The sequence below is a fragment of the Petaurus breviceps genome, unplaced genomic scaffold (assembly GCF_028583685.1).
Source record: "Petaurus breviceps papuanus isolate PSGF00001 unplaced genomic scaffold, PetGlider_PUasm1.0 115, whole genome shotgun sequence".
Taxonomy (NCBI): Eukaryota; Metazoa; Chordata; class Mammalia; order Diprotodontia; family Petauridae; genus Petaurus; species Petaurus breviceps.
In genome coordinates, this window is record NW_027185612.1 from 3,711,186 (window position 1) to 3,737,680 (window position 26,495).

The following is a 26,495-nucleotide window of genomic DNA, read 5'->3' on the forward strand; positions in this document are numbered from 1 at the left end:
ATGTTTTATTTTCTTAAAGGTGGTCAAATGCGATCCTTTTATTTTTTGGAAGAAAACTTTGAAATACATTCTCTACAAAGAAACGATGAGGGGATGGTATCATACATTCCATTCTTCCTTAGATTACACAATCATTAGTAAAAAGATGACATCATATTAAAGAGAATAAGTCTCCAGATTAAGAAGATAGTACAAATACTACCTTCTTTATTATTATTTAAATTTTAAGAGCTAACTTCACATGCAAATTATCTGGGATTGAAAATTTCATCAACCCTTGCCAGTATGTGAAAATCCATTATGACATTTTTTTAAAGAGTAACTAAGACAGCTAATGATAAATCTGTAGACAATTTTTAAAGTGGACAACTAGAAAGAACTCTGATTTGTTTTCGATTGGAATTTTGTCATGTACTCCATCTCAAAGCCTCTACTCCACTCTCAGTCTCATCTCTCACTCAGTATTGGCTCCTTATCCTCTTGCTAAAAAAAAAAAAACCCACACAACTGTCTTCCCTATTCCTCCAAAATCAAAGGAACTAACAAAATTCCAATCTTCCCCTAATACTGCTACTCCCTGAAGCTACTGTTATCACTCCTTCTCATTCATGTGATACATATCTGCCACCTACTCTATAAATCTCATACTCAATAAACTGCACCCCTATTTCAATCACCTGATTGAAAGTGATTGCTAAAAGGTGATCAAGAGTGCAAAAGGACAAATTATACTGTCTCTTCTCAGCTTTTATACTGTTGAAATGTTCAAGTACTTTTGACACTACTGACCAATCTTTCATTCACAATTAGAAATCTCAGAGGTACCTACCCCAAATTACCTGACCAAAATATAAACCCCTATACAATATTCTCAGCAAGTGGTTCTAAAGTCTTCATTTAAAGATCTCATAAGAACCTAGTATCTCTTAAGACCATTTAACTTTGGTATAACTCCAATTTCTTGAAAATTTTTCTCCATATTAAGCCAAAAATTTCTCTGCAACTTCTACTAACTACTCTTAGATCTCCTCAATGGTGAAGCAAAGCAGGTCTCATCACTGTACCACATGAATGCCATTCAAATACTTACAAATTATCACATATTCCCACTTAAATTTTCAATAGTGTAGGATAAAACCAATAATAAAACATAAGGTACATGAAAACATCTTATATAAACTTTATATTACCCAACCCCACAGTGTTGTACACATAGCATATATTTAATAAAAATTTGTGATAATTTTATGTAGTATAAGACTTTGATTTTTCACCTTGATAAAGATGAGTATCTTAATCATTAATTTAATCATTAGGCTTGTTAATACTCTTGAATTCTACCTCTAAGTATTCACTGGAATTCTTCACAATGATATCTCAGATACCACCAACTCAACATATCTATAACTCAAATGACCTTCTCCATAACCTGCCACTATTTCTTTCCATAGCATGATTAGTCTTCAAGTTACACAAGCTCAAATCCTCATTTATACTAAACACTTCCCTTTGCTCAATCTCTTCCATACAGTCCATCATGAAGGAAGCTATTGAGACATCTTGACTTTGGGAATCACTCTAATAATTACTTTCATTTTGTCCACTACCAGTAACAGAGTCCAGGTCCTTCCTACTTCTACACTAAACTATTCTAATTGTTTCCTAATTAATCTCTCTGACTTTTCCAATGCTTCCTTCTTGATATGACCAAAATGTCCTAATGTACACATCTTACACTCCTCTCCCACAACACTCTTGCCTTAAAAAAATTGCTCCTCACATCAGGACCTAGTGAAATCCTTTTCTTTAAGCCCTGGGTTCAAGGGCTTCACTCTCCCTAAGTCATTCAGCTAGAAGGTATTCATCCTTATATCTCTCAGGTTTCTATGATTACTCCAATAAATGTACTTACTGTCAAACTTGTATTATATATATTTGTATTCATGTGCACAGTTATTTGAAAGTTATCTTCCTCTTAAAGGCAAGAAAAAAGCTTTAATCTTTCTTTTTATTGCCAGGGTTTTAGCACCTTTTTGTTTTTTAACACATTGTAAATATTTAATAAACGCTAAATTGGTTGAATCTGAGGGTATTCACTGGCAAACCTATAAAAACTGATTAAAAAATATGACTGGTAAACTTTTCAATTACCAAAAGTTCTGTTTAAGCTCTATGTAATCCTCTCTCATGATACCTAATAAGCACACATCTAGTACTTGCTTTATGAGGCTAACTGGAGACCAAATCATTTTACTCCACATTACTAAACTAGTCAAGGAAATGTCATTTAGTCCAGACTTAGAGAACTGGGTACCTGAGACAGGTACTAGAGAGTTTTCACCCCGCAAGAATGTCTAGAAAAGCAATGTTTCTCTAGTATCCTGCTAAAATAGCTACCTAGGATTTAAAAAAATAAAATTATCTTATTTGTTAGATAGACCCATATGTGTGTGTGCACACGCGCACACACACATGTATAGACAGAAACACATATGATAGATTACTCTTTTCATGTTCTTTTCCATACTACATATAGAACACTATTTGATTATACTAGGTGATTATCTAATTAGTCAAGTCAAGGAGAAACTATAATCACAGATTATAGGTTACATCAAAATGGATCAGCAGAGTTTGAAAAACTATATGGTTTTCTTATACTTTTATCCAGACACTGAAACTGAAAAAGAATATAGAAATGTTGGGTAGAGTGGGGCAATAAAAAAGAATTAGAGAGAGAAAATACATACAAACTTTAGAGAAGAAATCATGGTATTTTTAAATTTATTTTCACATCAACATGGAATGTGTCAAATTTCCTAATCTGTCTTAACTGGCTAAATTTTTAGACCCATGCTTAATTACTATTAACTTCATTTCCTTTCTCCAACTGCTAATTGCATGTCTACAAACACCTTAAACTCAACATGCCAAACATTCAAATTCTATTCATTTTATTCCTATCCAGACTCTCCCTTATTCCAAACTTCCCTATTTCTATTGAGAACATCTTTTCTAGTCACCAAACCCTAATTCTCTCTCACCCTTCCATATCCAATCATTTTGACAAAGTGCAGTGATTTTATCTTTAGAGCATCTCACAAATATGTATACTTCTCTCCTGTGACAATGCCACCAAGATAGTGCAGTTCTGGTTGGCCTGCCACTAGTCTTTCCACTTGACACTATCCTGCATGCTACAGTAAAAGCTATCTTTTAAAATTCATTTCTGACCATATCACCCCCTTTACTCCAGTGGTTTACCATTCCTAGGATCAAATTTAAAATCCTGTTTGGCAATCAAAATTATAACCATCCGACTTTCTCCCAATGTAAGATCATTCCAATATTCTATACCTTACTTGCTCAATGATCTCTTTGACATTTCTTCAACAATGAACTCCATCTCTTAAACCCCCATATTTTCAATGATATTTCCCGTGCCATTTCCTCATCTCCACGTCCTGGATTCCTAAAAATCTCAACTAAAATCACACCTTCTACAGAAATTCCTTTCTTATCGTCCTTAATACTAGTGTCCGTATGTTATATCTGGCTTTTGTACACAGTTATCATTATGTTGTCTCACCAACGAAATTGTTCATAAATAGTTTAATTAAATAAAGTTTAATTACACTCTCGAGAGCTGTCTTTTACTCTTCTTCTTCTTCTGAGCACTCAGGCCTGTATAATAAATGTGATGCATAATAAATGACAATTGACTATTTCCTTAACATGATATTCCATCTCCCACTTCCATTTCTTTGCTTTAACTAATTTTTTTAAATGAGATTTAACCAAAAACAAAGATTTTCATGGAAACAGTAGAGAAAAATGAGAATTCAATATCAAAACACCAATCTTCATTTTATAATAAATAAATCCTACACATTGTTTAAAACTTTCATCTGTGCTACCTTCTAAACTTCCTTCTGTCCTCTTTTATACATTTAAAAAATATTTTGACCGCCCTCTGCTTTCACTATCGCAATACCACTCATTAAAAACTCAGTGAAATAAAAAAAAAGGGACAGAAAAAACCTTCTTATAACACATAATTCACAGTAGACATGCCCAAAAATTTATGTCACTTCACTTTGTGTCCATCATCTCTCTGGCAGAAAATAATATGCTCTGCCACAGATCATCTGGAGACAAGGATGGTCAGTGCTTTGAACAAAGTTCTTAAGTCTTTAAAAGTCATTTTTCTTTATAAACTTGCTGTCCATGTATACATTTATCCTGGATGTACTTACTTTCCTTTTTTCAAAAGGGAAAAAAAAGAGGAAAAGGAAAAATACACCCAAACTGATGAATACACTAAAAAATTAGTAACCCATGAACTCACAGTACTGTAACAGTAGAAGGAAGTGTTCTTTGGGGACAAGCTTTGTGATTTTGTAATATTCATTTTTAAATGTGTTGTGATTCTTGATCTTTCCAGTAACACTGGTGACATTGTATATATTGGTATGTTAGCACTGATTATTTCACATTTTGAATCTCTTGCTTTCAACATTCCCATGTTTTATTTATTATATTCAATGTTTCTTACAGAACAAAAATATTTCATTCATATATTACAAGTAATTTAACCATCCCAAAATCAAGGAGAATCTGCTTTAATTCCAGCTCCTTACTGCAATATCACCCATTATTCTCTAAAATCATTCTGTGTATGATTCTCTGAAATGTAGTATTTTATCATTTTTTAGGGTACAATGATAATCTGTTACATACACATACCACAATTTATTCAGCCATTACCGAATGTCTAAGAAACACTCTAAGGCACCCTCTTTATTTCCAGTACTGGGGGGAGGGGTCCTCTTTTTAATTTCCTCTTTCAAAGAAAAAAGTATGTTTTGCTTCCAACTTTCATGACCTTAAATCCCTCCTTCCCCTCAGCACGTATTTCTTTATTAATATATTTCCTCACAAAACTACATGTTTTCAACTTTGCTTTTGTCCATTTCACATCAAGAGTAAGGGTGATTTGATGCATGCTCCAGTGCTTCCTCTTGTTTCTATATGTACTTAATCAATATGCCTATTCTGTCTTTCTATACCATCATATTCCTTTTAATTACATATTCACTCGTCTTAAAAAAATAAATCAGAACAGAAATCTACCCTTCTAGTCTTCTGTATGTCTTATTTAACTCTCAATACCATTTGATATTACAGTTCTGAAAAGACACTTGCTTCTTCTTGTCAAGTTAGACTCTTAGCCCTTTCTCATCATAACAGAATCCCCCTTCCAGTAGCTCAAATAAAGTATTTCTCTCAAGTTTCTCTTGATACATGTGTTTGTACTCAAAGTTCCTATTCAATTAAAATATTTTCCTTAAGAATTGTTCAAAGACCATTATCATTATAAGTCATTTATTTACCAGTTGGATTATATGTCACATTGCAGAATAAATTACTTTGAGTTGTTAGTCTGTCTTTTCCCACTTGGAATTTGTATTTTAAGAACTTCTCTCATTTATAATAGAAGAAATTTAATTTGGGTGTTTGATTTGGTTTTTCTCAGGGAGGGGTTGGATCCTTCTGGATCTAACAGAATTATGCTTTTTTTTCATCTATGATTTCCTGAATTAGAATGTTCAGATTTTTGCTATTATGTTTTAATCTTTAATTAACCAATTTATGTCAATTTTTAAAAAGTAGATATCTCTATTTCAATATTTTGATTTTGTACTAATATTTCCTCATGTTCCAAGGAGTTTAGCTTATTCTCAAAGTCCATTTCAAGGGCAATATTCACCACTGTCTAAGCTACTTAATTCTTTTATACATGGGAGCACTTGCCGTTTCCCCACCAAGTAAAATAATTTTTATTTAATTATCCACATTGTCTTTACCCAATAAAATTTCAGCTTCTTCAATACAGAGCTTCCTCAATAGAGAGTCTGTTTGGTTTGCCTCATACACCGTGTGTACTCACTGAGTGCTTTCTGAATATTGTTGAATGATGACAATTATGCAGATTTTGCTATGGCTACTCTTGAAAATAAGTCAGAGATAAAAATGTGTGACATGAATGTTAAGATGAATCATTTCCTTTTCCAAAAGCTGGTATAGTCAATACTCACACAAGGTGGAAAGTCAATTAGTGTGGAGTATGGGGAAGTATACAGGGTTGGCTATATGCCAACATGCAGCATGCCAAATCTATACTGACTTTCAAAGACCATTTAATCACAACTTTGCATTTGTAACTGCTATGGCCAATGCTAAAACTCAGTAGCAACTACAGATATTTAAGTTTATCATCAATTGTTTCAGAAAAGGTATGACTTTAATAAACCAATTTTTTGCTTACAGAGCCTGCACAGTCAGTGCTTATAGAATCTATAGAAAATCATAATCTAGGAGTAAATATATGGCCAGAATTCATCATTTGTATGCCAGTGGTGGGGAAGGCAGAGGAACTATTTGGTATTAATCAACAGGCAGGATTTGGTTGGCTTTTTCTATACGAGAAAATTTGCAAATACACCATTTAATTTTTATAAAGTGTGTGTCTTTACACAGGGAACTTCAAGGAATGAGACATACTGGTTAAATAAAACGAAGCATTTCACTGATAGGGGAAAAAATATTTCATTCAAAATAATGCATTTTATTAACTGGTTAATTGTGTCTACTTTTTAAGACAATTCACTTATATAAATTAAAATAACAAATACTTCAAATGTTGTGGTAAATACCTTTTGTGCCATGTATATCATCTCATATCATTCAAATTAAATTTTCTTCTTTCTTATGCCAGACTAATAAATCTAAAACATTAATTAACTCTATAGTTGTTGGCAATTTTGACAATCAACAAATAATTAAATTAAACCAAATGTCCTTGCAAATGAAGATCCAGTATATTTTTTCTTTAAAATAATATTAATATTAATGCTTTACATGTACATGATAAAAGGTCTTGGTCAAAGTAGCCTATTTATGGTTACAGAATTAGAAAGGATTCATTCAGGCACTAAACACTGAAGAATAACATTTAATTAAAGTCTTTCACCAAGAACATAGAAAACAACTTAAATGAATTCCTGATTATGGGTTTTTTTTTTAAAGTATTACCATTATGCTATAATGTAAACAAAATGGGCAAAAAAATTAATTCTGTCAAGTTTTTAAACATAATAGCACTCACCTTAATACTGACACAATATGGATGGTAACACTGACCACACTGAGAACATGCAAGTAGCCTTCCTTCTGCCCCTTGGCCAAAGCTTCCACAAACTACACACATATCCTAAATTAAAAAACAATAAAAATCATTTTTTGCATAAAATCTGGTGACAAAAAATTTGCATCAATTCAAACAGATAAAAAGTAAACTAAAATACTTTAAAAGAACAGAAGCTAGATAATTTAAATGGCAAAGATGACAAGAAATATAAAAAGAATATGCCAATACCTGATGTAAAGTGAACTTGTCACTGCTAGAAAATAGGACTACTGTATTATGCATGGAATTTTCTTCTTCATCCTTGCTTGATAACATATCTACAGAAGTGACCTATAAAAGAGCGAAATTTAAATTATATTACATTGTCACTTGTAAGACATTTATACTTTTGAGAATATTTTTTAAAACTGTAGATTGAATTAAATATTAAACACTTTCACCAAAAGCTTGTATATTTTCTTTGTTAAGACTAATAATATGTTTACTATATTAGATATTTAACTTCTTATTCATGGGAAATATTTACCACTAAGCTAATTCCAAACATGAAAAAAGTAAAATAAAAGTTGTTTCTTTGGGGAAATTGTACTGGTAAATATAACTCATGCAGAAGTATAAGAGATCTGGGTTCTGATGTTGTCCATGACATTTGTTATCATGTGACCATAAGTTAGTCATATTAAACCCCACTATTCAATTTCCTCCTCTGTGAAATGCCTCATAAGGCAGCTATAAGTACCAAATGAGGCCATGCTTATTTATAAACTGCTCTGCAAGCTCATTAATCACTGATCCAATGTCAGTAGTTCCTAATGCTACAGAGTCACTTCCAAAGTACACTGATATTAATACCAGTAGATGAAGAGACAAAGTGATCATTATTAACTTTAAAGAGTTAGTTTCTAGATTATATACAATTCATTAACCATTACCTCTGAACTCTACTCTACCTTCATTCTCTTCCAAATCCAGCTTTAATAAAGCAGATAAACAGAAAGAAAATTGAGTACTATGTGCCAGGCACTCATTTAAGTGCAAAGAATACAAATACAAGCAAGCAAAATATACCCTGTCCATAAGGAGCATACTCTAATGGGAGAAGAGAACACAAAGGGAATTGGAAAGGTAGAGAGAAATGTTTATAGGATAGAGATACATGCATGAAGTGGTACAGATTACGAATTATGAGCAAGATAAGGGAAAAGTTCCAGTGTGAACAATGATGATGATGGACTGAGAGGAGGTAGGTAGATTTCCAGGAAGGTAGCACTTGCTATGATCCTGAAATTCCTATCCAGCCCAGGACCTTCCATCATTGCCAATATCTCAGTAACATCTCTATTCATTTTTCCCCTGGTCTCAGGATTCTTAATGTCATCAATGAACCTAAAGGCCAATTATTCACTTGCTACAATACAAATTCATATTAAACACCTTAAGCTGGGGCCTTGCTGTACAATAATCCTCCGGCTTTATCATTAGTTCTATAACATTTTCTCCTCTGTACATGTTCCAAACTTTCCCCCCCCTTCTCCTTTTATCTCTAAGTGTAACCCTCCATTTAGAGCAAATGAACTAGCTTCCTGTTGCACCAAATTGAAGACTATTCAACATCATCTGAATCTTAAGGTCTAAAAATTCTCATCCAAATGAGTGAACCTTCTACTTGTAACCGTGATGCCAATACCCACCTCTGAACTCTAGGACGTTAGTCTAGCAGTCATCCATGTCTCCCTCACTCATGGATTTTCAATCTCTCCCTTGCTACTAGTTCCTTAATTCTGCAAATACAGAAGACTTTTTATTCTAAAAAATTTCGGTACCATTCAATTCCCCTTGCCTTCACAGCAAAACATGCAAAAAGTTATCTACTCTTGATTCTATTACCTCTTTATCTACTCCATCACTTCATACTCTTTGCAAATCTGACATGCAACTCTAAAAAAAATCTAGTGAAATGGTACACTCTAAAGTCACTAATAAATGCTCTCCTAATCTCAAAACATTTTTTTCATCCTTAATCTCCTTCAGACCTCTTTCATGTTTCACACTGTTAACCATATTCTCTTCACACTCCTTTGACTTCAGAAACATTACCTTCTCCAATTCAGCTAGTTAATCTTTTATTCTAGTGTCCTTTATTAAAAATGCCATCTACTCTCAAACCTTGGAAGGGTATGTTTCCAAAGAAGGAGATCTACCAATACATTGTTGGTGGGGCTATAAATTAGCCAGTCATTTAGGGGGTAAAAATTAATTAACCATGGGAGAGAAATAACAAAACTCTTCACACTGTTTGACAAAACAATTTAAGAGGCATATAAGGTGACCTATAATAAGGAAGGTCCAATATATAACAAAACAGTTAAAGCAGGACTCTTTGTAATACCAAAGATCAAAAAACCCAATTGAATGCCCTTTGATTGGGGAATAAATGAACCATGATAAAGGAGCAATAAGTTGTGTTAAATATTACAAAGACATCAATAAGGGAAAAAAACTAAAAAAAGACCACTGGGTTTGCAAGGAAGAGGTTAACTGACAATCTTCAAGAAAATAGTTCTTGAATAGCCATTAATGAGGTTAGAAGCCAAATTGGTTGGCCTAGAGGTGCCCTGGGGAATCTAGGGGCTAAAAACTGCTAGATGGGAATCTAGGAATTTCCATAGAAGAGAAAAAAAACTGAATAGGGAAGTAATAGAAGATAAGGGTAGGTGTGGCTCTGTTGGAAATGATCCATATAAGTGGCTTAAAGTGGAAGACAGGATAAGGTATCTTCTCTACCAATCTTTGATCACAAAATGTTTAGAGTTAGGCAACAATTCCTGCCAGAGGGCCTAATCTCTAAAAATGAAAAAAAAAAAAAATGTATTATTCCACTCTATAGGATTTGTCCCAAACCATCTTTCCAGTCATTCAGGCAGGGCATCTTTTCAAAGAGGTACATCGTTTTGCAACATTCTCAAAACACCATCTCCATTTTGCTCAGAGCACTCTAATAAAATCAACACAATCAAGATTTCTAGAAAAGGTGGATCAATATATGACTCCCCTCTGCTTTCCTCTACATCACCATGACTTCCAAGAACAAAAGACCCTTCTACAAAGGTGTTGGGGATCAGAGTATTAGGCAAACTGAGACAGTAAGTTAACACCTAACATTTCCCACCAGCTGGGTATGTTGCAGACACAGATGATATGGTGCCTATCCTATCCAGTTTGAATTAATTTTGCTTTGAAGTGGATTCATGTGGGAACCACCTGCGGGCCTTTTGAATTAGATGAAGACAAAAGAAATTTTGGGGAAGACTAAAGATTCAGTGAAACTTCCTGTCTAACTCTTCTCAGCCAGTTTTATAGTTTTCATCATCCAGAACAACTTTTCTAGCTACTTTGAGAACTGCTTCTATGTGAAGATATTGAAATATGTTTTGAGTAAAAGGGCTAAGCAGTTGAACCTTTAAGCTCTTAATAATTAATTGTTCCAGGTAAAATAAATCTGGTCCCTACTTCTTTATATACTGTTTCCCCTTACTATTTCCCCATGAGGGCAATGGCTAGTTAGTTTTTAATTTATATACCCAACACTTGGCATATAGGATGTAGCACTTACCAGTTAAAATTGAATTCATCCATTCATACCACAGATATGAAAACCACTACCTTCTAAGGCAGGTATTTTGAACATTTCTGAACAATTTTGACTGGCATGAAGCTATTCATTACTTTGTACAGAAATATTCTTTTCTACAATTTACTCTCCATATAGGTGGGTACAGTAAGAAGTGAGAACAGGATTTACTTTGGGGATAGAAAATAGATAAGGAGGAATGTTTATTTAAGAAGATTCATGAGTGGTTTAGAAACGGATCCCAAGAATCCCAGCTCTTAAAAAGCAAACATTTGGACATTTGGAATCTGAAGGAAAGCTGGGAATGAGAGCTCTAGTTTGCTAGAACATGAGGAATGTGAGTGACAGGCAAGAATAGGTTTTGAATAATAAGTCAAAAACAGTATAAAATTAAAGTATAAAATTAAAGCATGTTAGGGCTCGATGACACTTAAAAGCTAGCAAGTTCAAACCACCTTAATTTAACAAAGACAAATGTGGCTCAGAGAGGGAAAGGCTACAAAGTCAGTTAGGAACAGAGTCTCCTAATGTCAGTCAGGCTCTCTTTTTCAAAAAAGAAGAATATAGTTACAAAGAGAGTATGTTTTTCTGCATGACTAAATTCAAAGATGTGAACCAGGTTGACTATGACCACAAAACCAACCATGAATTATTTTTTCAATTCATCATCATTTACCATTAAGCCTTATTGCTTGGAATTAACATAGAAATCCAGTACCTTGGGAAAGAAAACATTAATTTCACTCCTTTGGGCACAACTTCTAAATAAGCCATCACTGCTAGGGTGCCTTTCTTGGAATCATTTTTACCCTACTGAGCCAACCTTATTTTCTTGAGCCATCAAAGGACTTATCAGGATCCAGAGATACATGTTAATAATACTATGCATTTCCACATTGAGAAAAAGAACTATGGAATTTGGAATGCAGAGTGAAGCAGACTATTTTCTTTTGCTTTTTTTTTCTTTCTCATGGTTTCTCTACTACGTTATAATTCTTCTATGCAACATGACTAATATGAAAACGGGTATAACAGGAATGTATGTTTAGAGCCCATAGCAGATTGCATACCATCTTGGGGAGGGAGAAGAGATGCAGGGGGAGAAAATTTAAAATTTACGGGAGTGAATGCTGAAAACGAAAAATAAACAAATTGGGAAAAAAAATGCCAATTTGCATTGCTTAAAAAAAAAAAGGATACTATGCATTCTTACCAAATTCTGGTAGCCATGTAACACTTTGGAGGATCAGATACAGTGATAGAATTTATCAGTGCAATATTACTATGATAAATTATTGCCACAGTGAAAAGAGCAGACAGAGTAGGGAACAGGGAATATCTATAATAATAATAAAGAGTAAAGTAAGTCTTACAATACAAAATAATTGTCACAGATAAAAAAAAATTAGGATACATAAGGAACCAAGACTAGGGCTGAAATAAGAAATATGACTAAAAGAAACAGTAAAAAGACAAGTAAGCGGGTAAGTGAGTTTGTATTAGTTCAAAGAGTAAAAACAGGAATGTGTGGGCACAGCCCTCTGATATTCTTGCAACACTTTCTCTTCTACCACCTATTACTGATTATACTTTGTATGCTCAGCTGAATAAATAAAACTGCAAAGAAAACCACAGATATATTTTTTAAAAATCTAAGGACATGCTAAAATATTTTTTTTAATTCCAAGCAGTAGCATGACCTCAATCTATATTCTGCCTTAGTCTAGTGAATCAAACATCATCATTTGTGATTCTGCTTTTGAATACCACTACTTCAAATCCTACAAATACTTAAGAAATAGATAGGATGGCTAAGTCTGATAAGATTTAATTGCCTACATTGTAGCTATATAGATATATTGATGCCAAGTTTTTCTTTTAATTCTTTTAAATTCATTTTCCTTTCTTATTCAGTTTCACTGATTTTGTTCCTAAAAAAAGAAACTGGTTTTTATGCAATTGAAATTTTCTACCTTATCTTTTACCATCACCTATAATCCTTGTTTATCTAAAAATGATAAACAAAATAGAGGCAAATCAACATGCCTTAATTCTAGGGCCTCCCCTCAGTTGATTATGTCCAATTATTCATGAACATAGCTTGTTTGTACATAGTTGCAGGTACACCATCAAGCCCATCAGACTGTGAGTTCCTTTGAAAACATAACTGTTCCACAATTCTTTGTATCCCCATTACCTTAGTATGATACCTTGCACATAATAAGCACTTAATAAATGAAAAATGGTTGACCAGGAGGGAAAAAAAGAACAAATAAAATATAAACAACTGAAACGAAAACCTGAGAAAATAGAATAATAAAGTTTGACGCTAATATCATGATATGAGGAGGAACTTCTCTATCGTTTTGTTTTTCGCCCCTTAAGTGAAGAATTATGTGCAAATGTAGAACTCTGTATATTATATAATGTTAGAATCTATAAAAGGTTAGTTAGAAAATTCCAACATTAAGAGGTACAAATTATCAGGTAGAATCTATACTAACCTGGTCCAAAAGGAGATTTTTCCCCCAACATTAAACCAATAATGAGCTGCCAAAATCATATCCAGCAGTAGTTATCCATAAAGAGAAGCTTAAAAAGACATCTAAATTTTTCCTGCCTGAAAAATGTTCATCATCTTTACCAAACTCATACCAATAACATTCTTAATAATTTTTTCCAAAAATTCATTAGTCTCAGAAGTAAATATAGTCAAATATTTTAAGTCTTAAGTATGAATAAAATCCCATGAATAAAAATTACAAAAAGATAATAGAAAATATTAAAAGGTATGTTTCAGTGTCATTTACTTAAAAAACTAGATAGAAAAAATGAGAACAGTATGGTATCTTATTACTCATCAGTATCTCCCAGAACCTATTACAATACTCTGTACCTATTAGGGATGAAAAATCAAAATTACTTTAAAGTGGAAAAAAAGAAAAGGAAAGAAAAAAGTCAAAATACTGGAGAAAAGATTGAATGGGAGTAGAAGTAGAGTTTTTAACAGTTTTTTTAGTATATCAGTCAATTTTTAAAGCATCTAATACATGCTAAATTATTTGCTACAGACAAAAATAACCAGCATATTTATTAGTACAACAGATAAAAATTAGTAAATTTTACCCCTGGAATAACCAGAGCTCCAATCCCACTTTTCAGTTTGGATCTGCCTCGACCACCTCGGCCTGAAAGTCCTGCACCTCGTGGTCTTCGTTTCCCAGGGAATCCAGATCCACGACCCTAGTAAATATAAAGTAATGTTAGAAAGAAATTTTTTTAAAAATTCTCTATAATTCTTAACAACAGATGTGACTAAAACCCAATAGGTATTGGGGGGGGGGTGTTTCGGGAAGGGGGAAGGCAAGGCAATTGGGGTTAAGTGACTTGCCCAAGGACACACAGTTACTAAATGTCAAGTATCTGAAGCTGGATTCAGGTCCTCCTGACGCCAGGACCAGTGCTCTATTCCCTGCCAGCAGCTCAAAACCCATATATTTTTTTAAATTACAAACACAATTTAAGCAATAAGACTGCTTCAAAACAGCAGCCACATGACTATTTCACCTAATTTAAAAAAAAAAGGTAAGTCAGAAAATTTATTCAAGTTGAATCTTCCTGTTACAACCAAAAAAAAAAAAAAAAAAAAAACCAACCCTTGGATATTCTCTTTGAATTCAATTAACTGGATATTCTCTAAATTAAAAATATATGCCAGAGAAACATGCCTGTCATGAATCTAGAGTCAATGAAATTAAAATGTAAAGAAAATAAAAATAAATATAACTCAAGTAAATGAACGTAGTCTTAGGGTTTTCTGTGCATATAATTATTAACTGCTCCTTACCCAGGCCTGTCGTGCAAAAGAAACATAACAATTTTACATATAGGTAAAGTACACAACTTTCAAACTAAATAGGCCCAGATATGTGACCTATAAGGAATACATAATTCATCAAGTACTGATGAAAATGATAAATCTTAAACAGCTGATCAATAATAAAATAAGTCTAAAAAACCCCAGGATTTTCCTGTCATATGTGGAAAGTCTTAGAACTCTAGGGACACATGTTAATTTCACCAGTGGAAAAGTTTATTTTGACCAAGATATTTAAGAGATATTTAATATTAACTATATAGATTCCATTTTCTACTTCACCAATAATTCACAACTAATTTTTTAACCACTACTTTCCTTCACCCTCATTTTGAAGAGATGAAGATTTATTTTAAGTTTATAACATAGTTTAATTAATAGCTAAATGACCATATGACTTAGAAGCTAAATACATGTAATTATTATTTCCTAACAATTTTAATTCAATGTAAAAAAGAAATGCAAAAAAATATTGTAATCTATAATCTTCTGATGTTCAAATTCATAAAAATCTTTTAGATGTTTACTTCTATACTTGTATTATGCATTAGACTTGCATCTATATACTAAAGAAAAAGTATCTTATAGACATGAAATAGTTTTCTTTTAATATCAAATGGAAACAAGCTGTGTGACCCTGGGAAAGTCACTTAAACTTCTTTGCCTCAGTTTCCTCATCTGTAAAAGGAGCTAGAGAAAAAAATGCACACCACTCCAGTATCTTTCCCAGGAAAATCCCAGAAGAAAATCCCAAAAAGTCAGAAATGACTAAAATGACTGAACAACAATTATTAAACTCCAGTTGGCAATGAAATGATTTCTAGAATGAAAATTAGGAATAAAATATCATGCAAAATATATGTGCATATGTTATTAATGAGATCACTATTTAGTCACACCATTTAATTCTATTCAATCCAACTTCAAATTATTAAATGACTTCTACTCTTTTTCACTAAAATCTCTGGGGTCCTGTCCATTTCATGAATTTATTCTTACAGCGTAGGCAGGATCCAAGAAGTGCTAGTCAAGTGAATTATTTTATTCATATTCCTAGTAAAATATTTTAAAGGCATTTCACAAGGATACAATATTTAGAAACAGTGGTTAAAAGATTAAATTAAGGATATCCTACAGCTTTGCTTTCGCCCAACACTTAATGATTGGTCACCTCAGAATTAGTGGTTTTTTCTGAGCTCTGGAAATTTGTACTTTCAAAATAAATCCTTATATTTCTTTTCAAGAAGGCAAAATTCAATCATGTTTATCCAGTCATTAAAGAATATCTAAATTAAATAGAATATCCTTAACCTATAATCAAAAGGAAAAAAAAGGAAAAGACCTTGCATTCTTTGGAGATAGCATCAGAAGAGTTAAGTAAAGTATCAAAAGTAAGTAAAGTATCAAAATTCTGAGCAATATTTGTATTCTGTTGATCTTACTCTGGAATGCAGTTTTAAAAAAAATCTAAAGAGATTCCCTAATGTATTGTAAGCTTCAGGTGTAATAATGTTAAGAAGGGCAGTAGAAACTGGGTGATGATCTTAATTGTAGACAATGCCCACACATATGAGAAAACATTGAATAAGGCCTAAAACTCCTAGGGTACTAATAATGCTTAACAATTTATGAAATCTCAAGTCATACATCTTAAGGTTATAACTATATTCTTCTTCCTCCCTATGTTTTGACACAACTTCCTTAATGGTCCCTGAATAAAATTATTTTAGTACTTCCTTTATATTATGGAAGCTTAACAGCAATGTGAAAAACCAAATAATAAAACTGAAATATTGACACAGGATAATATTCCAATATCTTTAATAATTTTAGTCCAATATAATAATTGGGATGATCTTAAGTTTTAATATCAAGCTTCCTTTCTGTTTTGTTCTGTCATCACTTCATTTTAATGTTGAAAAAATTAAAATTCCAAATATAATAAACACTGCTTACATTCTTATTAAGACAGACTGTAAATCTACTAGCAAAACATGATATTTAGTATACCTTGAAGAAGCTTTTTTCAAACTGATAATTACTTATGGCTAATACAATGCTAAAATACTTCTTTCATAAATATTTCAATAATCTCAATAGTTACAAAAAGTAACAGCCACAAAAAGAGATGTTAAGGATTTGAACAATTAAATAACATAAACTCAATTCTTTGTTTCCTGCTCTGATCTACTTCTAACTTATCAAATAATTTTTGAGACAATATATATATTATATATATGAGCATATCCTTACATTTCATCTATTTTCAGATTTGAAAACGATGAAATGCAAGACTATATTAGATACATATATACATACATATACATACATTTTAAATTCTTCTCTCATACAGCATTAATCAGAAACAAACGATACACAAAATTTTATTTACCACTTTGATGCTCCAAATGGTACTGCCAGGAAGCTGTCTGGGTTTAAAAATTTCCCGGCCTTCTGAAATGTCTGGGGACCAGGAAGGTGGGCTCACTGTATTATTGGTACTCCAAGCCCCCTAGGATATGGCAGGTGAGAAAATAGATGTATAAAACTCAGCAACATAAAAAGTCAAAGCCAGCAACTAAAGATTTTAGAATAGCAAAAGCAAATGTAGACGTATGGAAATTTAGGACAAATTGCTTTAAAGAGGGGTAAAAAGTAACTGATTCCTTATTGCAATTTTACAATAAAGTTTATGGCTTTCTTTTAAGAATGTTCACCAAGGAGACTAAAACAACAGAACAGCACAACACATTAAGAAATGGGCTGATACAACATCACCATTAGTGTACAAGTCATAATTATAATATAAAAGAATGTCCAAATCTTATATTAACAACTGCATGGGGATTTTACTCATGATAATCTTCCTCTTTATCACTTGCACACCAAAGAAGGAATGGCTAGGCTTACAACGCTATATAAATATATTGCTACAATTGCCATGAACAGTCAGAAAGGTAGTAAGAACCACAATCTACCTACAACTTTTTTAAATAACAAGGAGGCAGACTATATTACATAAAGATATATAAAAATATTAGGGATACACACACATACATATATGTATATATACATACACATACACATAATTATTAGATTGATAATTATTTCCATTATTGCATTAACTTCATAAATTTAGAGCTAAAATCTATGCCAAAAGATTGACACATTGGATTAACTGGAAAGAAAAAAGCAAAAAATATTAGGGCAAACTGTCCAAAATTTACAAATTAAAATGTCTTAAAAGGTTGATAAATTATATTGATCACAAAAGTTCACTGGAAGTTAAGTTAGAATTAAGACTATTTGGGAAAATGTAATTTCATTAAAGAAGCATATTCAGCAACAATTTGAATTAATCTAATGCTAAACTTCCCAAAAAATTAAGGTGCAAAGATCAAACAAAAATTTTAAATGAAAAATAAAACAAGGTTACATGCAAAAAAGTGCCTTCTGAGAAGTCAATCTTGAGTCTAACAACTAATCTATGTGCTTGTTATAAATTACAAAGAAAATGACCAAAAACTGTTAAGACTTTAAAATTAAACACTGCCCATTTACTTACCAGGCCTCTATAATGTTATCAAAATCACAATTAGCATCTTTATATCGCAAAATTAATACTGCCAGAAATTAAATAGGCTTCAATCTGAAATTTTAAGATATTAGCTCTTAACTAGAATAAGAGCAATGATTATTAGCAAGTATGAAATTAAAACCATACTTAATGGAATGGACAAATGGAAATCTGCTGTTTCATCATTTTCCTCTATTTTTTCTTAAGTTAAGAAACATTCTGCTTGTGAAGATCTTCCAGTCATTCTCAGTGTGTGTGAGGAAAAAGTGACATAAGACATTTGGGTTATAAGATAGTTCACCCAAAAAAGCTTATGATAGAAAGTTTAATTTATTTATGGAATAAGACAATACAGCATTCACTGTAAATTAACAGACTATATAAAATTATTTAATGATTCAATGTCATGCAAGAAATAAAATTATCGCTGATATAACTATTTCCTCCACAACATAAACCATTAATATTCTATAAAATTAATAGCTCATTTTAGGGTAGTTAGGGGTTCCCAAAAAATTTGTGTTTTGAGGACTAGATCTGGTTAACCTGCTGAATATATATGTACATAGAAATGTGCTCTTCTACATGTATAAAAAAATTAATCTAAAAGTTTCAATAAGTATATTTTGCAATAATTTTTTTCTGGTACTTATTACTATAAAACTATACCAAATACTGTGTTAAACTAAATTTTACTGAAACAAAACAATAGTCATGGCAATAATTCAGTACCCTGACATAATCAGGAAACCCTCATTCTCCAACAATGCCTTTTAAACTGAAGCACCACTGCAACTAGATGATAAGAAAAACAAAATGCAAAATAAGTCATGAGATCACAAATCTGAAACTTTAACCAATAATTTTTTCTTTTATAAAACCCTCAATAAAATGCCATCGTATCCAGTTAACTTATATGGCTTAAAAAAGATTAATCATAATATGCCAATAATGTGTGTTAGAAGTTGGAAAGTGAGAAAGTTAATACCTTCAATCCCTTTCTACTATCACAGACGCTTTGTTGTCAGCTAATACTGACAAGTTCCGATGGTAGAAACAAGTTTAGGGACCAAAGGTATAATGAATGTATTAACGTATGTATGCATACATACATATATACATACACATTATATGTATGCACATATGTACAAATGTACATATAAATGAATACTCAGAGTTCAACACCTGGAAAGGCGTGGATTGGAATCAGAGAGTACTATAATATTCAATATTCTAAATGAAACTACAAAATTCTACATTAATCATTTTTGAATGCTTGCCATTTTAATTTTCCTTTATAGCCAACATTTTACTGTAGCTCACCTGTCTTCTTACCTCCCCAGTTCTTGTCATTCAAATCGACTGCATTTAGACACAAACAATGCCCCCCCATATTCTCATCCCTATTCACTGCAGATCTACTGTTTGCCATCTTCACCTAAAAATTAATCTTCTTGCTTCTGTCATTTTAAAACCCTCATTCACTCTCATTCTTCACAAGACTGTGCTCCTAATTTCCCTCACTATCCTCCAATTCTTCATGCTGAAGCCTTACTCAAGTCACATTTGGACCTACCCTATTACTGAATGGCTGCTTTGAAAAACTATTAAGGAAGACCCCCCCTAAGGCAGTCGCTTCTTATTCTTTTCCAATCTGCTCTTGAGAAATTCTCTACCATATCTTGGTCCCTCCTACCTGCCTCCCATTCATATTATCAATATTTAGCATGTTGCCTGACACATAATAAGTCCTCAGAAAATGTGCTGACAGACCTGCCTCAATCTCAGTCTTTACTTAAACTCCTTTTTATCTCCTTACAATAACTAACAATAGGTACTGAGCATGCCAGATTATTACGAAGCCTCCCTAGTGTAATCTATCCATTTTTCTACTCGAACACAGGGTATAGAAATGGAATTGATATATTCCATGCCTTCACTACCAAACAACCTCTCAGAAGTTTTGTCCTTATTTACCTTTCAAACCAGAAAAAGGGATAAAACTTTTGCCATAACTTAGACATTTCACAGTTTTTCTATTCCATAGATCTGTAATCACTGGAACCTTTATTATTTAAGAATAATCCTAATGTCTGATATCTACTGAAGTAGAATGGTATAACAGATGAAACACTTAACTTGTACTCAGGAAGGCCTCATTTCAAACCTCATTTCAAATGATTACTAGATATGTCACCAAGACCAAATTATTTCATCTCTAGGGACTTTGGTTTCTTCATTTATAAAATAAGAGTTGAACATGATTTCTATAGTACCCTCCAGGTCTAAATTTATATTTCTATGAAGAATGAAGACACTAACACTAAAATGTCTTTGACTGAACTTAATACCATTGAGTACATCTTAAATCTATTTAAAACACTAATTAAGGTGATTACCATACAAATGTCACCATAATTCAAAGCTTTTCTCTATCATGAATTAAGGTCCTGTCCACAATCTCTTGTCCTGTCATGGCTCTCATTTCCTTCTCTAAGTCTTATTAAGCCTGGTTCTCTGTCTTCTTCAGGCATCTCTGACCTTTAAAAAGGCCTTTTTCCACAAGCAGACAAGGCTCTGCTCCATACATATTTTCTGCCTTACTTAGTCTTAACCATAACTATACATTTGGTTATGGCTATGTGGATAAACTATAACTCTTGCAATTTACCTCCTCAATTTCAACTCCTGATAGGGTCAAATGTTGAATGAAAGAATTTTTATAACAGTGTGGTACAGGTTTCATTCTAAGATTGTTTAACCTTCCAATAGGGCATTCAGTGCTGTGCTTGTGATTTTTTTTTACTGAACAACAAAGACATTTCCATTACAGACCTTCAGGATCATTGTTTTTTTAGGGCTCCAAATTTCCACTCTGACTGTCAGGAAATGACCTCACCTCCCACTTTATTGACATCAGAGCTCTCTGTCTTTTATTGCTTCAATTCCCCTCCATCACAAATCGATACTATCTTCTCTCTTAAATTCTATGATATTTACACTATAAATACTCCTTATTGTTCTTCACATCAACCAGTCCTATCAAAAGCAGTGTGTTTTGCCAGTTTCTACTGATATATTCATTTCCTATGTTATCTTCTTAGTTCTCCAATTAACTCCTCTATGTGGATAACTGTGTTCTCTACATCCAGCATCTTTGATATTTTCATAAATCCTATAGGCTATCACCAATGGTCTATTTCCCAACTACTTAACCTCAACATATCCTAAAATGAATTATTGGTCTTCATCTCTCTGGGCAAAAGAAATCTTAAGCATGACAATACAAGGGTATGTCACGGGTTACAGAATTGAACAGGGTATAATAATTTAGCCAAAGGGAGGCAAACTAGAAGTAAAATAAAAAGAAGATAACAAGGAGCTAAAGGGAAATTTTAAAAAGGGTTGGAATTGCAAGAATTGAGGATTCAAGGCTGAGCAAAACAAGAACAGAAGAACTGTGAAACAAGTGTGATATAAGAAATAAAATATATTGATAAAAAGTTTGGTTTTTTTAATAGCATATAATAATGGCTTGATTTCAACTGAAAGGAAATTGGTAGTGAAGTACCATAGCAATCTATCTATACTTTGTTCTGTTGTGTTCAGTATTTTTAATAATGACTTGGATCAAAGGAATATGTATAAGCATGATTAAATACATAAGCGATAAAGATGTGAAGGATGGCTTTCATGTTGAGTGGCAGGATCAAAAATAATTTTTACAGAATGGATACTGGAGCAAATCTAACAAGATGCAAGAACGAGAAATAGATAGATGTAGAAATATCTATTTTTAAACTTATACTTGGACTCAACTAAACAACTTCATAAAGAACATACCTGAACACTTTCTCTATCTGTGTGTGTCTCTCTCTGTATATATATAAATATATATGTAAATAAAACTTATATTATACATATTTATATAAAGAGAATGTACATATATATGTACAAACACATATATACATAGAAAGATCTGTAAGTTTTAGTGAATTCACTCAAACTAAACTTCTCATGCAGTTAACAATTCTAGTGATTGATGGGCACAAATTATATTTATTGCCTGAAGGGACATGAAAAATTTTGCTAGGGAGTATGAAAAATAGGGCGAAAAAATAAAACTCAGGGCACAGGTGGCATTTTTGTTACCAATTGTTTGCAAGGGTTTGCTTCTTTGTAAAAGGCATATTTGTGAAATTAAGATTTGGTCTGAGATTAAGATTTCAGAAGCAAAAATTAAAGACAGCAATGGCCAGAGCTTTGCTAATATGTGGTGGCAAAAAATACTATCCTGGAATCTTTTAAAATCTAATTTTTTAAAAAAAAGTCTTTCAACTAAAAAGAAACTGACTAAGCAGAGTCATTAAACTATATACCACAAAGAGCAGTTATAACTTAGGAAGAACAGCTGTAGAAATTCAACTAAACATTTTTTAATGTGTAAAAGTAGACTCAGATGTCAAAAAAAAAAAGGAAAAGAAGAGGAAAGAAGAATATCAATTAGGAAACAAAACCAGGAAGATTTGCCTAGTGAGTACCCCTGAGAATTAGTAAATACTGTACTGAAGGGCTTATTCTTTATTCCACACAAACAAGTTAATTACAAGAGGGAGAGTAGTCTATATTAAAGGTAGTATATATAAAGATGCACTCATAGAAGGAAATACAGGAAAAAGAGAAGGGGAAAGCATGGTATAAAGACTTGGGGGCAAATATCAACGTAAGTTTAGAAGTAACACTAGGGAAACCTAAATAAAATGATAACTTTTATGCTTAAGGGAATCTGATTACAAACCTGGTACAAAGGCATGAAACAAACGGTAATGATGTCAAGATTTCTGCAGATGAGAATGTCTTAATTTGCTTTTAATGTCATTCTTTACAGGATAAGGAACTAAACAAGAAGTGCTATTCCATAAGTAAAACTTTCCAAACAAGGAAGAACTGATGACTGCAAGAAAAAGTACTAAAACCGTGTTGGGAAGTTTATCACATGATCTTGGAATTAGTGACAGAGCAAGTGGAGAGCAGCAGAGTCTGATAAAATGAGTCTTTTTGCCATGAAAACTCTTTATCTTCTTCCATTCAGCATCACAAAATCTTACAAGCCTTTTGCATTGTCCCCATTTCTATCCTCTGCAGATCTAGTCTCTAAGAAAAAGACAGATCTCATTACCAAATGTAAGTCTTCTCCTTCTACCTTTGCTCTCATCCTCTCTCCTAGTCTTCCCAATCAGCATATTTTCCCTCTAAATTTCTATCCAATCTGAAACACAGTTCTTTTCCTAATTTTCTACAGCCAGATCTACTGAGTGTTTTAAAAAAGAGCTTCAGTAGATCATACAATCTCAAATTATCTATTTCTCTTCTCTCTCACAGAAAAATGCTTTATAAAAGCCATCTATACCTTGCATAGCCACCTTCATTTATCTCAATCATTTCGAAAAATCTAATACTCTGGTTTCCAACCTAATTAAGTAATCCAAAAGCAGCTCTCTCTGAGGTTATCAATGATTTATTAAAAAACAAAAGATAATGGTATTTTCTTATTCCCCACCTAAAAAATAAAATTATACATAGGTTATCACCACAAGAAGGTTAACATTTTTAAAACGAGCAACTAAAATCTATAAGAAATCACTATACACTTAGCAAGGGCTTCTTAGTCATGGTAAATATTTCCTGATCTTAGCCCTATCTATGATTCCTAAAGTTGTAAAGGCTTATTATATGTAGCTTGAAGTTTATGATCTCAACAATTAAACTTTAAATCCCAAGTAATTTATTCAAAACTCTATGGAAGATGTGTCAATTAAGGAAAAGATCAAAATTAAGTGGGAAATATTTAACAGGATAAAAATACTAGATAACACAATGTTAATTTTGGGTTTTGTAAACCAACATGTGTCCAGGAGGGATGCAACTGTATTTGAGTTTGACCATACTTCTATAAAACATAAATATTTTTATTAAATAGCCACTATCTAAAGTCAGATCTTTTAAGCCATTCTGATGGTACTTTCCTAGATAAAAAGTACTGTCTAGTAATTCGCATCTTCAGATCACGTTTTTAATAATAAGCAAGCTTAAGGCTTCACATATACCTTAAATTCTGCTTGACAACTCATAAATATTCAGCACAGTAATTTCTTAAGTGGAATTTAAATTTATTAAAGTTACCAAGTTGACGGTAAAAATTCTTGTTTCAACATTATCCCTTTACAAAATGCCATCTAAACGCTTGAAGTCAAGCAAAAATCCAAACACTGTCACAAGATATCATTATTAGGTACTTTCTCACTTTTAGAGTTTTTAAATGAGGTCCCCTAAGAAGAATATGCAGTAAACTTCAACACAGTTCTGGCATAAGCCATATGAATTCGTAATTTACCATAATGTCTTTTATCAAGATGACAGGGTATTATATAAAACTCTCTGTATTTCATGCTTCATTAAAATTTCCCAATATTCACTGTGGTCTTCATACTACCATGATAGTAACTGATGTTTGACTGGTTTCAAATCAATTTTGGTCAGAATTTAGAATAAAACCAATTACAAGAGAAAATGAGATAAAGCTGTTTTTCTTGGATTTCTTACCAATTAAGAAGATGAGATAAACCCAAACTATGTGAAAGCAATGCAATTGTGGGAACAAAAAATAACAATATAAATAAATCTACAAGCTAAAACCATCAAGAACAATCACATGCTAAAACTCAAAAAAAATATTTCTCGACATTATTCCTTCTTTGGAACAGCTTTCTAATCATTCATATTTACTTGTGTCCAAATCTTCATGACACCATTTGGGATTTTGTTGGCAAAAATACTATAGTGGTTGGCTATTTCCATTTCCAACTCATCTTACAGATGAAGAAAATGAGACAAACAGTATTAAGAGACTTGCCCAGGGTCACACAGCTAATAAGTATCTGAGGCTAGATTGGAACTAAGGAAAGGGAACCTTCCTAAATCTAGACCTTAGAGGTCATCTTCTGGTCTCCATTTCTAGGGCCATGTACATGATATTAGATGGCTCATTTGCACATCCTCATAGCTAGCCTCCTCTGATACAAACTCCAACTTCCTTTTCTGTTACTTCTGGAGACCAGAATTAGAACTTCATGGTCATCGTCTCTCTTCCCCTTCAACTTGCCCTAGTTCTGAAATGAGCAGAAACAAAAGAAAAATATTACTGTCACTGTTCTTTCTCAAAGAGAAAATCTTGCACCATTTTGCTCAATTTCCTTTGTTAAGGATTAATAGAGCTGCTTTGTGCGTAGGTCAATTTAGGTCGTGGAGTCTACCATATTAAAGGAAAAATACTATCTTCAATTAAATTGCCTAAAAGTACTCTATCAACATAAAGAATTCAATATAAGCCCCAATGAACACAATGACCAGGACAAAAAGGTGAATCAGTTTATAAGGCCATCCATGAAAGTATTAAATCACAGGATAGTCAACTTTATATTCTATTTCCTTGAAAACTATAGAATTCTGAGAGCAAGTGTTAGTGACATATTTTGTATTAGGTTAGTCATATCCTATATAGTTAATAAGTATTAAAGCAGAGGCCGCCAGGTAGCACAGCAAGTAAGGGTACCAGCTCCAGTGTCGGGATGACCTGGGGATTGAGTCCGGGCTCAGACACTTAGCACCCACCCAGAAACACCTGGCCATGTAACCTTGAGCAAGTTACTTAACCCCAATTGCTTAGGGGCGGCCAGGTGGCTCAGCGAGTAAGAGAACCGGCCCCAGTGTCATGATGACCTGGGGATCAAATCTGGGCTCAAATACTTAGCACCACACCCAGAAATAACTGGCCATGTAACCTTGAGCAAGTTACTTAACACCGATTGCTTAAAAAAAAAAGTATTAAAGCAGGACAACTGGCTTTCTCCTACAACAAGCAGTTGATAGTTTGGGGACAACATATAGTACATAGAGCCATCTAATACCATGTACCAGGCTGCCAAACATGTCTTTGACTTAAAGCTTAAGAATACCTGGCATTCAATTAGTACCTAAGAAGATTATAGAAATACATTCAACATGGCTATGGAATGCAGTATATGCTATCATACATACTTTGTTTCTTAATAGTTTTGCCTATGACTATGGGAAATGAATAAAAAGCACCAAAACAAAATTTTCAAAATCTGAATACTAAGTTAAAAAAAAAAACTTTTAT

The 26,495-nt window shown here is 32.7% G+C and overlaps 1 protein-coding gene across 10 annotated transcripts in view; it reads right to left on the reverse strand.

The window, feature by feature from the left end:
• KMT2C (lysine methyltransferase 2C) overlaps positions 1–26,495 on the reverse strand; it is a 336,336-nt gene that overhangs the window by 113,120 nt on the left and 196,721 nt on the right. For 9 of the 10 annotated variants that reach the window (XM_069084226.1, XM_069084177.1, XM_069084204.1 and 6 more), the window contains 4 exons: positions 17,111–17,230; positions 13,968–14,084; positions 7,439–7,540; positions 7,169–7,273 (listed from right to left, as the gene is read on the reverse strand). In XM_069084226.1, the coding sequence (XP_068940327.1) occupies positions 7,169–7,273; positions 7,439–7,540; positions 13,968–14,084; positions 17,111–17,230 (444 nt within the window). Of the gene's footprint in view, positions 1–7,168; positions 7,274–7,438; positions 7,541–8,901; positions 9,144–13,967; positions 14,085–17,110; positions 17,231–26,495 lie in introns of those variants that run through there. The other variant, XM_069084243.1, reaches the window with a different exon arrangement.